This window comes from Nyctibius grandis, chromosome 13, assembly GCF_013368605.1.
Source record: "Nyctibius grandis isolate bNycGra1 chromosome 13, bNycGra1.pri, whole genome shotgun sequence".
NCBI lineage: Eukaryota > Metazoa > Chordata > Aves > Nyctibiiformes > Nyctibiidae > Nyctibius > Nyctibius grandis.
The window spans coordinates 10,434,233-10,446,851 of NC_090670.1; the positions used below are offsets into that span (position 1 = coordinate 10,434,233).

A 12,619-nucleotide genomic window follows, 5' to 3' on the forward strand; every position below is an offset into this window, starting at 1 on the left:
CCATTTTAAAAACGGGAGACAGCATCATCTCGTATCACACCCGCAATATTAAGGACACTTTCCCTCTGCTTTCCATCTCAAAAAGAGTTGTAAATACTTGTGCAGTCTTAAAACTTTTGTGATAGAGTAAATAAATGAAAAATAAATCATACCAAGCGTGCGAGCCCGTGCTGGAGGCGGGCGGAGGGCGACGACGTCCTCACTGCTCTCGCACAGGTAGGGAGCAGTAAAGCTGCTGGAGGTTGCAGGAGTTGGTGTTTCGAGTGAAACCAACCCAGAGGTGTTGTTTTGTGGTTTAAAATGGGGTAAAAACGGGCCATCTCGGGCCACCAGTTCGTCACCCGCTTGGTGTTATTGACATATTGTGGTTTTGTTCTGCCCCGACAACAGGGGAGACGCGTTGGACCCAGCAGCGAAACGAATCCTTGAGCAAATCCGTTATTTCTCGTCTTTTTTCATTTGCTTCGAACACATTCTGTCAGCTGACATCACACCTTCCCTGCTGCGCCTTCCCCTGCCCTGCGCTGCTGACGTCACTCACGGCTCGTGACGTCACAGTGGTTCCTTTCCCGTAGCAACAGACCATTGCCCTCGCACACGGCCAGGGTGACACTCGCTGTCAGCTCTCTGGCTTGTGCGAAGCACTGTTGTGCACAGAGAAATGGAAGCGGGTTTATTGCGTGTATTTTAAAGTATGTCGTATATTTCTGTTTGCAGAGAGAGTTCATACCGCTGGGGTTTTAGTCTGTTTTTGAATACAGCTTCTTTTAATTATTATTTTTAAGATTCAAGCCCTGGCTCTCCCTCCTGTCTGTTAATTAGCAGTAACGACCCTGACCCACCTCAGCATCGCACTGCTCCGTAACTGAAAAATAACGCATGAGTGTTCCTGGTCTAGTCTAATAGCGTCTCGCACTTGCTCTGTCTAGGTGTAATTCCTGCACGCCTTCGGGTGTGTTCGGGGTCAGGATCCGCTGCTCTCACAGGGATGCCCGGCATGGCCGCCGTACGTCGTCGCTCTAAAATACGGGTTTAATTTCCTCCACCCAACCCGGTGAGCTGATAATTATTAGTGATTGAGTGAGTGTAATCGATACCGCCAAGCGACAAGGTGGAAATCCAGGTAGCGGCAAAGCATCTTGTAATTCGCAAATCCCCCGAGGCTCCGTTAGCAGAAAGTGAAAGATGGGGGGGAAAACTGTATAAATATCATCATTTTGGGGGCAATTTCTGCAGCGCTGAGGCGGGTTTTCTCAGGAGTTACAGTGTTTTGCCCGGTGCATGGTTAGAAATGGCGGCGTACGTCCCGAGCCCGGCGGGCGATGCTCTGCTGCCTCGGAGGGGATGCGATGTTGTGTGCGCCCACCAGGTAGGAAAGTTTCAGCTGGAGTTTGGGAGAAAAATCTCCGTCCTGCGGTTCGCTGATTCCTTCGTTATTCCTAAATACTCAGCAGAAGGCCTGAAACAGTGGCAGAATCAAAACACGCCCTCTCGTTCCGTTCTATATGTGGAGCGGTGCGTGCTCCGCAGGTCTTCTCCCAAGTAATTAGCCGAGCAGCCTTGGAGCTTCCGCTAGTGTGTTTAGATCATTCATTTGCTGGTCCTGGAAATAATTACAGACAATTATTGAAGTCAGATTGTTCAAAACCGTGACCTTCAGCCCCTTAAAGCCGTGTTTGTCCTGCAATGAGTTTCCCCATTTTTTCTTTATAGTCTACTGAACCTGGCTTTTTTTTTTCTCTCCTTCACCTTAATTTTTATTATCCAAGTCTCATTAAGGCGTTTCATAGCACTGCGCCTCCAAACCCTGCCCGGACGGCAGCTGTGCAGCAGATCTGAAGGAAAGAGGGGGAAACACACAAAAAAACCCCCCCAAAACCCCAACCTCCCACCATTTTCCAGATCTGGTCATGAGAAGGGTTGTGCAAGGAGGTGGCCTGGTGCCAGGTCTCAGGTTATCAGCGGAAAACCCTCAGTTCTGCCTTCCGAGGCAAAATGCCTCCCAGTGTGTTTTGCCACAGTGAAATTTTAGGGATAAAAGTGCATAAGTGTGTGATTTTTAAATACAAGTTATTGCCAAGCCGGGTGCTGGGGTCTGGCTTGCGCCACCTCCCGGCGCTCCCAGCCTTGAGGGACTTGGGACCGTCCTATACCAGGCACAGCCGGCCGGGATCACCGGTCCCCCTTGGTGGGGTGAAAACGAGCGAAAAACCTGCTGGTTTGGGTTTCAGAGTGAAACCTAACCCCGAGTTGGGAGAGCTGCAGGTGAAATCTAGTCAGTGGAGGGGTGGTGACGGAGCGTGGTGGAGGGACAAGCAATCATGATGGAGAGTTGAGCGTGGTGGAGGGACGAGCAACCACGATGGAGGGTTGAGCGTAGTGCGGGGACAAGCAGGTCCCTCGGCTGCCAGCTACGGGGCTCGGCTGACAACACTTTTGGCTTCCCGGCTGTCTCACCTGTAACCACCTCTCGAGGAGCGATGGTGGAGCTGGGTGACTTTGCCACCAGCAGCTTCTCCAGCAGAGAATATCAGAGGGTATTGTGGTTTTCCTGCTGCTGGCCGTGACCTAGCACCGCTCGGTGCTCCGGTCCCTCTGGGTGATCATCCTCTGGCGTCGGTTGGCCCCCGTGGCTGCGGGGCACTGAACCGGGGTCTTCTCCTGCAGAGCTGCTGTCCTGGCTGGTGGCCCCTGCCCATCCCTTGTGTGGGATCAGCCCTTCCCACCTTCATGAACTTCATGGGGTTTCTGGTAGCAGGTTGACACCCCTCTGACTGTTGGAGCTTCTTGTCGGGGTGTCCTCTGCTCCGGTCCCCTTGTCCCCCACCATCAGAGAGCAGCAGGGCATCATCATCATTATCCCTGGGGATGGGGAGGAGAAGCAGATTTAATTACAGATTGACGGTGGTGATCTCCTGGACAGCACAGGAGATGCAGCCAGTGCCTTTTTTGAAGGTGCTGGGGTATGTATTTTTTTAATTTATACTTAGGGAACTTTAGAAACCTTTCCTTTTTATTTTTTCTTTTTTTTTTTTCTTTTCATAGGCTTTGTTTTTCATGTTTCCCAGGCCTAGCAAAAGAGGCAGGAGGCAGAGATTATTCCCCAAGGTTTACAGAGAAATAGCTCCGACAGGTTCCCTGTACATCACGGGGAGAAAAGTTGATTTCACGTGCAGATAGAAAGTCTGCTTTTAACCTGGGGAGAGCTTTGAGGATAGAAAATCAGGTGAAGGAGGAGAAAGGTGTAACCGCGCTCTCCCACTTCGAAGGCGGTAGAGATGGTAATTCAGAAGAATGCTTAAAAAAGTCGGTGAGATTTAAAATCCCTCTGGGTTGCCCTTGGCTGGCATGCTCCCTGTCCTCGCAGGCCGCTGCTGCAGCCAAGGGGAAATATGTGGAGGCAGATTCCAAAAATCCCACTTTTTTTCCCCGTTTCCCCCAAGAGCGTGGGTTACTCTGCATGCATAACATTCAAGCATGAATATTACTTTTTTTCCTCAGAACTTGACCTTCATGGCTGGCCAACCCTGGCAGAACATGGTGCTGTCGGGCTTCCCCCAAGGGCTTCCAGCCAATGTCTTCTATCAGCCAGCGCCGCAGCAGCAAGTCCTCAGCCAGCCCATGAGCGTCCACTTGCTCAACCAGGGCAGCAGCATCGTCATCCCCACCCAGCACGTACCGCAGGCCATGCTGCAGAGCCAGAACCAGTTCCTCCTCCCAGGGCAACTGGCGGGCTCCTCCACCGTGCTGATACCCCAGCAGCTCTCAGCCCTGCAAGCCAACGTGGGAGGGCAGATCCTGACCACCTCTCACCCTGGTGGGCAAGCCCAAATCATCGCTAGCCAAGGGCCGGGCGGACAGCTGATAACCAACCAAGCCTTGCCGGCCCAGATCCTGACCAACCAGAACATGGCTGGGCAGCTGAACCTGGGGCGGGTGCTCACCATGCAGAACGCCCACGGCACCGCTCACGTACTCTCGGCTCCCATCCAGCTCCAGCCCAGCCAGGTGGGTCAACCGGCTCTTTTCCAGATGCCCGTTTCCTTGGTGGGCAGCTTGACCACCCAGAGCCAACCTTCCGTGGCCACTTCGCTGGGCCAGATGGGCCAAACAGTGATCCAAGGGGTGACGCTGCCCAACCAGGTGGCCATGCTCAACGCCACCGAGAACCTCGGCCAGGCGGTGAGCATCCAAGCCTCCGCCGCCGCCACCAGCCAAAGCCCCGGCCTTGTCCAGCCTCAACCCTCCTCGGGTGCCCTCCCTGTATTTCGGCACAATTAAAACCAGGCACCTGGCTGCGATTAAAGGGTTGTGGCTCAAGCTGTCACCGGGGGTTTAAGAAACTCAGGACCCTCCCCAAGATTTGGAAATAGAGAAAACCCCTCCTGCCCTCAAAGCGCAGGGCTTGGCACGCGTGGTGCGTCCCAGCTCCTCCAGCTTGTGTCTCTTATTTGCCATTTACTGCAGGTTGCTGTGCCAGGTGGAGTATTAATGCTTCATCATAGCGGTGCGCAGGATCTCCAGCGTGGCACGGTAGGCTTTCTGCCAGGATCTACCTAAATCTGCGATTATGCTAAATGTTGGTGCGGTTGCTGGATCGGAGTGTGGTTGGATGCAGCGAGTGCTGGTGCCTTCCCCTGCAAAGTCTCTCTCCACCTCCAGAGCGAGCTGTTTTCCCTTGCCGGTCGCACCGGCACCGTCTCCTACCAGCCACGAGCCCTGGAAAACACGGTGCCTGTGTCTGGGATGAAAAGAGCCCCGGTTTTCTCTCGTGGCATTGCTGATGAAGTGGTGCCAGGAAGGGCTTGGGGGCTTTCCCCCTCTCTCGGCAGGCAAGGGGACCCCTGGGCGCCGCCGTCCGGCGTGAGAGCTGGCCGCGGGGATGCTTCTCCCCCGGCTCCGAGGGTTTGGTGCTGGTCAAGCCACACGTGGCAGCTTGCAGTGACCCCGAGTCCTGCCACGGGAGGATTCCCTGGGGCAGTGGGTGCTTTCAAAGACGGTGCTGCCGGTGGAAGTGCTGCTCCGGGCTGGCCCCGGGTGCATCACCCATGCTGCCGTACGGAAAACTGATGCAGCAGCAGAAAACTGTGCATCGTGTGTGCCACAGCAGAGGGTTGGGGTGCTGTCAGCCATCTCCCAGCGTTTATTTTTGCCCTAAAGCTTCCAGTCTCTTCCTCCGGTCTGATTTTCTCCCCTGAATCTGTGTGTAGGTGCAAGCCAACGAAGCAGCCGCGGTTTCGCTTCCTAAGCAAAGCGGCCGGGTTTGCTCCGCTCGCCTCGACGGCAAGGAGAGCGGGAAGAAGCGCTCCGAGCACGGCAGGATTCTCCCTCCTGCCTCCGGCAGTGGGGTGCCCAGAATTGAGCAGCCTCCGGTAATTTACCACCCGGCACAGGTGAGCTGCCACCGGCCCGGCCATGCGGGGGTTTTCAACCCTTACACCCCAAAACCCACAGCCCCAGTGAGCTGTGGCCGAAGTCGGGGGGCTGCGGGAGTCCCCTCCCTGCCCAGAGGTGGGGATGCTGGGCTGCAGCTCTCCTTCCCCTGCCAACGCCCCTGCCCTCCGTCCCCCTCTCCCTCCATCTCTCTTCCAAGCTCTGGCGGCTCCCGCTCGCTTGCCTGCACATCCTCACTAACCCTGAACGCTGCTGCCGCCCTGCTTTGCTCTGTCTTCTCTCCCTTCACTCTCGCACGCTGCTGACTGGTACCTTTTTGTCCCTGCCAAAGGCTTTGTTACTTTTTTTCCTCCAATTCTTTATATTTCTGTAGCCATCAGTAGTTAGGAAGGACTATAATTGTTATTAATCAGAGGGATATTTTGAGGTAGAGGGGGAGAGCGCAGCTCCTGGGGTGAATCTCTCCCCAGAAATTTACACAGGGGGATGCTGTGTGGGTGCTCATGCAACTAGGGCCGTCCTCATTAACGCCCGGCCAGCGTTCGCTGCCCCGGGGAGCCGATGGCCACGGACCCCCTTTTGCCGGGGGAGCAGCAGCCTCAGATCAGCTGCAGTGGGAAAGGAGGGCAGGGTACGTGCAAGCATTGCTCCAGCCAGTCCTGGGTGCAATGGCAAGAGTGGTTTTGGGGAAAACAACACTAGAAAAGGCTTCATCCCCCAGTCTGACAGGGAGGAGCTGCGGGCTGGACGGGCTCAGCATCCCTCTGCCCGCAACCACCGTGAATCCCTGCGGCCACAGCATGGAGCTGCTTTTGGAAGCCAGAGCGAAGCCGGGGTGGGTCGATGCCCTCCTGCAGTTCTACCTTATCCTGACCCTCAAAATGCTTTTAAAAGCAACACTGGGGCACGCTCGGGGCTGGGCCTGTCCAACAGCGGTGCCGTGTCCCCGCCAGCATCCCTGGCAGGACCGGGGCTGCCCCAGCAGCGTTACCCAGGGGGAGCTTAGGGAGGGTGTTAGGACAGACCGGCCAAGAGCAGGAGCTCGTTTTCCTGCGGCTTCGTTACCGCAGGAGGCAGAGATGTTGGACGAACCATTTGCGAAGCCACTTTCGGAGCGGTTCGTGCCACTGTCACATTTGACGGAACCGAGAAAACCCGTGGGCACCTTCAAGGGCAAAACTCTCCTTGCTGAGCTTCCACTAACATCTTCCTCTTTCCTTCTGTTTCAGTTACCCACAGGGCAGCAGAAGCTCCCTGGAGCCTCCCCATCCCCTTCGCTACCTCATGCTCCCCTGAGGGAAAGCCCGCAGCTCCCGGCCGCCCACCTCTCCCAAATGCAGTCCCCCCATCCCTCCTGACCCCCCTCCCAGCCCCAACCCCTCTCCCGTTCCCCTTCCCAACCACAGACCCTCTCCCGGCCCCCCTCTGAACCGCTCTCCCTCTCCTGCACCCCACAGGGGCCCATCCCTGGTCTTTACGTCATCCCAAACCAGCTGGCCTCGTCCCCCCTCGGTGGGGGGCAGCACCCCCTGTGCCCACCCTCCCAACCCCAACCGCCTTTCCAGCCCCCCTAGGCGCAGTCAACAGCAGAAATAACAGCGTGCCCCGTTCGCTCATGACAAGCACTCCCCCGAGACCTGTCCTGTCTGGGCCAGGGGTCAAATCCTGCCCGAATTTGTGATTTTAGGGTGGGTACATTGTGATTTGGCTCTGTGGGATGGAGGAATTCCCAGGGGGATGCTCAGGGACCAGTCCGGCCCTCGTTAACAATGCCTCGCTGATTGGGGCTGGTCAGGGACTTCCCTTTGAAGCACCCATAAAACCAGCCTTCTAAAATTAAACTGTAGTTACTTATTTTGTGTTCACCTGAGGGAGAGGAACAGGGGGTGAAGAGGGCAACGCGTGAACTTGTTTTTACTGAACTGCACGTTAACTTTAAAGCAAACTCCCCTTATAAGGACACAATTTGTTTTTTTGGGGCGCACGGGGCCCCTTGCCGTGGTTCAGACCCCGGGCACCAGCGGAGCTGGAGCGAGGGGAGATTGTCAGGCGCCTTTTTGACTTCTCTTGCCTCCATCTCCCAGCACTGAGGTTGGGGGGGACGGAGGGGACCGGCACAGCAAACGGTCCGTTCCCTCCTCGGGTGTCCGCGCTGCGTTGATGGTAGTTGTGGGTGAAAAAAACCTGATGGGTTTAGGGTGTGTTTTCAACTTCTGGGGATCTTTTTTTATGCCACGCAGGTGCCGCAGGGGATGATCCTGCAAACGAAGGAGCAGCCACCCACCAGCCAGGCATCCCCCGCGCTCGCCCAGTTCACCAGCCCGTCCTCCTACGTCCTGGTGAACAGCCAGGGGCAACCAGTGACGGTGACGATGACAACCACGCCGGCCCCCGCGCACAGCCGCGCGCCCGCCACCCTCCTGCCTTCCACCACAGGTTCGTGCCGCCGGCTCCCGACTCTTCGGGCAGGGAAAAACACAGGAGGGCACCCCAAACCACGACCGTCGTGGTACCACAATGCTCGTTAAAGCTCGATCCTTTGCGATGAAACGAGCTGGGGGAATCCGGGACGTCGTTATTTATCATCTAGGCTTGAATTTAAACACAAAACCCCCGTCTGTTTTGCATTTGTTAGGTATTGCCGCCCCGGTTCCGGCAGAGAATAAAACTTTCTCCAGAGTTTCCACGCCAATTTCTGCCGGGAAAGGGGCTGCGGCCCCGGGGAAGCCGGGAACGCCTCTTGCCATACAGCAGCCAGTTCAGGTGAGGAAGCTTTTTTTCACAGTTTTCCATTTTATTTCAAAAGTTTTCCACCTTGAGAGTAAACAAATGTCTTAGACTTGGGTGTTTACACCTGAGCAGCCGCCTGCGAGCTCTTTCGCCAGCAACCGGCAGTTTCTCACTGCGTATTTTGAGACAATTAATCATTATTTGGCAAAATCACTCAGGGATTCTAAATAAAGCCGTTTCTTTTCATTTCTTCCCCAGGCTAAGCCTGGCGTGATCAGTCCTGTCTCCGGCCTGAACTTGGGGAAAGGTCTCTTGCAGATCCAGGTCGCTGGGAAAGGACTGTCGCAGGTCGTGCCCTCGGTCCCCGTGCAGAGCCCGCAGCTGGTGAGCTCGCGCCGGGGTTTGCCGAGGGAGAGCCCGCAGGGAGCTTTTCCGAGGGACGATCTGGTGGAGGGGGGCACGGTGGGGTGCACGTTGCGAGGGCTGGCGACCGTCGGGCTTTGTCAGTGGAAGAAAGGAGGTTTATTGGCAGGTTGTTGGCGTGTCCCCTGAGTGCAGGAACTCTAAATATGCCAAAATAGAAATAGACGACAAATATATGACAAATCACAACAAAACACAATGACAAAACACAACAAATATGCAACAATATGCATCAATATGCAAAAATGTACAGCAAATGTACAGTAAACGTACAGCAAATGTACAGCAATACACAACAAATACACAGCAAATACATTTGGTATATTTTTATATTGCTGTATTTGGTATATATATACTGATTTATATATTCTATATAAATATAAGTGTACTCTAAGCACACCAAAAGCTGTATTACCAAAGTGAGCAGAAGCCTTCCTCCATGCTCAAAACCCGTGGCAATCCGCGCCTTCTCCCTTTCCTTTTTCCCCCACTTCTAACACGATTTGACCCATTTCCCTCACAGAGCACTTCCAGCCTCCACCATCTTCCTCCTACATCTCGATTCCCCCCAAAAGAGGATGATTTCGCCCTTGCGCAGGCTGGCTCCAGCTGCTGGCGCGGCTTAAACCCAGCGCCAGCGTCCCCGCTCACCCCTGTCCTTTCCTCTCCCCCCAGGACGACAGCAAGCTCGGCCCGAAGAAAGCCCCGACACTACAGCCCAGCAAGGAAGCTTGGTAAGTGCATCAGAGGGGTCGATAAATTAATCAGAGAACGTCTCGCTGCTGTGGATCCGTTCATCACCTTCGTGCGTTTCCATGGCCCTTCTTCCACGTAACACTGGAAATGGGGAATTTCACGAGTCGGACCTCTGCCCCCCCCCCGAAATTCACCCTTTTCTCCTTCCTTCCCAGTTTCCTGGAGCAGCTACACAAACACCAGGGCGCGGTGCTGCATCCTGACTACAAGACACCATTCTGCTCCTTCGATGATGCCTTGCAGCGGCTCCTGCCCTACCACGTCTACCAGGGGGTGCAGCCCTCTGAACAAGACTACAGGAAGGGTGAGTCCTCCCAGGAGAGACACCACGCCACTCTCCGAGGCTAAAACACAAGGATAGTGGGTTGAGCTTTAAAAAAAAGTGGGGTTTTTAGTGCTAAAAAAAAGGGAGACGCTATCTGTGCCTTCGCTCTAGAAAAACATAAATTCCCAAGAAAATATATTTGAAGTTTTCCAGGGTTTCTGACCCGGAATAGTTAAAATACATTGAAGTTTTGGTGCATTCTGTTTTGAGAAATCACTAAAACAGACCTTAGCAGATTCTTAACAATCATGGCAATTAAAAATGACACTGAAACCCCCTTTTCTCAGGGTCTCCCATGTGAGTCCACTGAAAAAAATTAATAGTAAAGAGCCACCGACCCCATATCTGCATCTGCCTTGTGACACAAACTTTCTTTTCCTCCCCGTCCTCCTCTTCCTCACAGTGGACGAGGAGTTTGAAGCAGTGTCCACCCAGCTGCTGAAGCGCACGCAAGCCATGCTGAACAAGTACCACTTGTTGCTCCTGGAGGAGTCTAGGGTGAGTCCTGGCCTCCTGCCTTCTCCCCTCTCACCGGTGGGGCTAGAAACACTGTTATTTCTCCCACAATGAGCTGCTCGGATTGATCCCATGACTTCCCCGGCTCAAGATTAGCGCCGGGTAGCCAGCGCAGCGTGGGCTGCAGGCTCGCTCCTGCTCTTGTGAGCAGGGATGGGAAAAATCTGGAAGAATAATTAATAGAGTGTGTTAATGTGGCGATAAGTAACTGCAGCCGCTCTTCCTCCCCGTCCCTCTCCTCCTCTCCCTCATCCTTTCTGTTCCTCACCTGCAGAGAGTCGGCCCTTCCGCGGAGATGGTGATGATCGACCGCATGTTCATCCAGGAAGAAGAGACCGCATTAGCTCTCGACAAGCAGCTGGCAAAGGAGAAACCAGGTGGGAGACGCATTATTGCTCTTGTTTCTCCTCTATTTATAACCACACCCTCGGTTTTTGGTGGTTTCCTCCTCTCACGAGGTGGAGCGCGAGGTCTCCGTGCCCTGTGATGTTCAGGGCAGGGTGGCATCAGCCTGGTCCATGCAGGGATTTGGGGGAAAAGCTGTTGAAAACAAGAGCGAGCGTTACCCGCTGCCGTCTGTGCTCTTCCCCCCAACTCCTCTACATTAAAGATTTTGGGGGCCAAAGTCTTATTTCACACGAAGCGCGTGCGGTGTTCAGGCCCCTGACGAATTGCTCCGTGTTTCTGGCTGCTCTGGGGTTTCATTAAAGGTCTGGGGGGTTTTAGTAAATGTCTGGGGGTGTTATTGAAGGTCTGGGGTTTTTTATTAAAGGTCTGGGGGTGTTCTTAAATGTCTGGGGGGGTTTATTAAAGGTCTGGAGGTTTCTATTAGAGGTCTGGGGGTCTCTGTTAAAGGTCTGGGGGTGTTCTTAAAGGTCTGGGGGGGTTTATTAAAGGTTTGTGTGACGTTACAGTGTGTGAGATAGCGAGGGGTGAACTCTGTAAGACGTGGAAGTTCTCAGAGGGAAGGGGGGGGGGAAATACATCCCAGCACAAGCAGGTGAATTTGCAAAAATATTTGCAGTAATATCAATAAATTAAAAAAAAAATTACTGAAGGGATAACATTTTGTGCCTGACGTGGTGTTTATGTTCCAGATGAGTACATCTCCTCGTCTGCCCACTCGCAGCGCATCTCCTCCTCCTCCTCGGCGACCCCAACCTCCATCTCCAGCGTGGCGCTAACCCCCGAAAGCCTGAAGGTGCCCAAGGCGCAGACGACCCCCCCCATCCACCCCACCAAGCTAGTGGTCAAGCACAGCGGGGGCTCCCCGTCAGTCACCTGGACCAAGGCATCGCCCTCCCTGGATGGGGACAAGGACACCCTGTCCTCAAGGAGCAAAACCCCCATCAAAAGCTACGAGGCGTGCAGTCACATCGGCCTCAAGCCACAAGCAGTCCACAATACCACCCTGGACCCCGTGCACCAGCCGCCCCCCGTTTGCCAGGTCATCAAGGGACCTGACTCCCACGGCTCCACCGACACCTGCCCCAAGGGGAGCGCCCCGAAAGCCAACAAACGCCCCAGCACCCTCGTCACCAAGCAAGAGGATGGGTCCAGGAGCGTCATCGCGTCCCACAAGAGCCAGGACAGCCCCTCGGCGGCGAAGAAGAGCCGGACAGAGGAGAGCTCCAAACTCCTCTTTTTGAACCGGAGCGACGCCCGTTCCCTCATCCTGCAGGACAGCGCGGCCCTGATGAAGACCGATGACTCCACCAGTGGCCTTATGAAGGAGCTTGTGGAAGTCGAGGACATGTTTTACCACGGGATGAGAAAACGGGAACCTCCTGACCAGGGCTCGGGCTCAGAGCTCGCCTGGGAGGTGCCGTTACCGCCAGCCAAGCGTCGGAAGTTGGAGTCCTTCGAGGTGGACAACGCCAGCTTCTCCTCTGACAGCCCCCAGGACGACTCCCTTAACGAGCACCTCCGGAGCATCGTCGACAGCATCCTCAACCTCCAACAACCTTAGATGGCGGCTCAGAACATCCAGACCCCTTCCTCATCCTACAACTCCTCTTCCTCCCCTTTCTCCTCACCCTTCCACCATACAGACGCCTAGCCCCTAATCACAATGGCGGCCTTGGAGCGTGGACATTGAACAGATAACAGAGAACAGAACGGGGCTGGGGGGGGATGCTGAGGGGGGAAGAAGAGGAAGAAGGAGAAGAAGCTCTTGCTGGTTGGATGCGGCGGTGCCATTTTCCAGAGACACAACGGGCTGGGGGGAACCGGGGCGGGGGGGCTGCGTCGTCCCTGTGTTTATAGAGAAGGGGGGGGGGTTGGGGTGCTGTGGAGCGCGAGCGGAGGCTGGATTTACCGAGCACAGACCGGTGGGGCCCGTAGGTATCGCCGGCCGTGTAATTAGATTCTGTAATTAGATGGCTTATCACTAGTATCCGATTAGTCTATTCTCTCTTTCCCCACCCCGCATCCCTCTCCCCACCCCACATCTCCCCACCCCGGGGCCAGCCGTAA

General features: G+C 55.0%; 1 protein-coding gene across 1 annotated transcript; it reads left to right on the forward strand.

Moving 5' to 3' along the window:
- Positions 1 to 2,480: 2,480 nt before the first annotated feature.
- On the forward strand, positions 2,481 to 12,250 carry LOC137669823 (BRD4-interacting chromatin-remodeling complex-associated protein-like). Its single transcript, XM_068412142.1, is given in 12 exon segments — positions 2,481 to 2,537; positions 3,502 to 4,263; positions 5,211 to 5,393; positions 7,635 to 7,830; positions 8,030 to 8,157; positions 8,383 to 8,508; positions 9,223 to 9,281; positions 9,459 to 9,607; positions 10,032 to 10,126; positions 10,419 to 10,521; positions 11,242 to 12,195; positions 12,198 to 12,250. Coding segments are annotated over 12 exon segments (2,865 nt in total).
- The last annotated feature ends 369 nt before the right edge of the window (positions 12,251 to 12,619 follow it).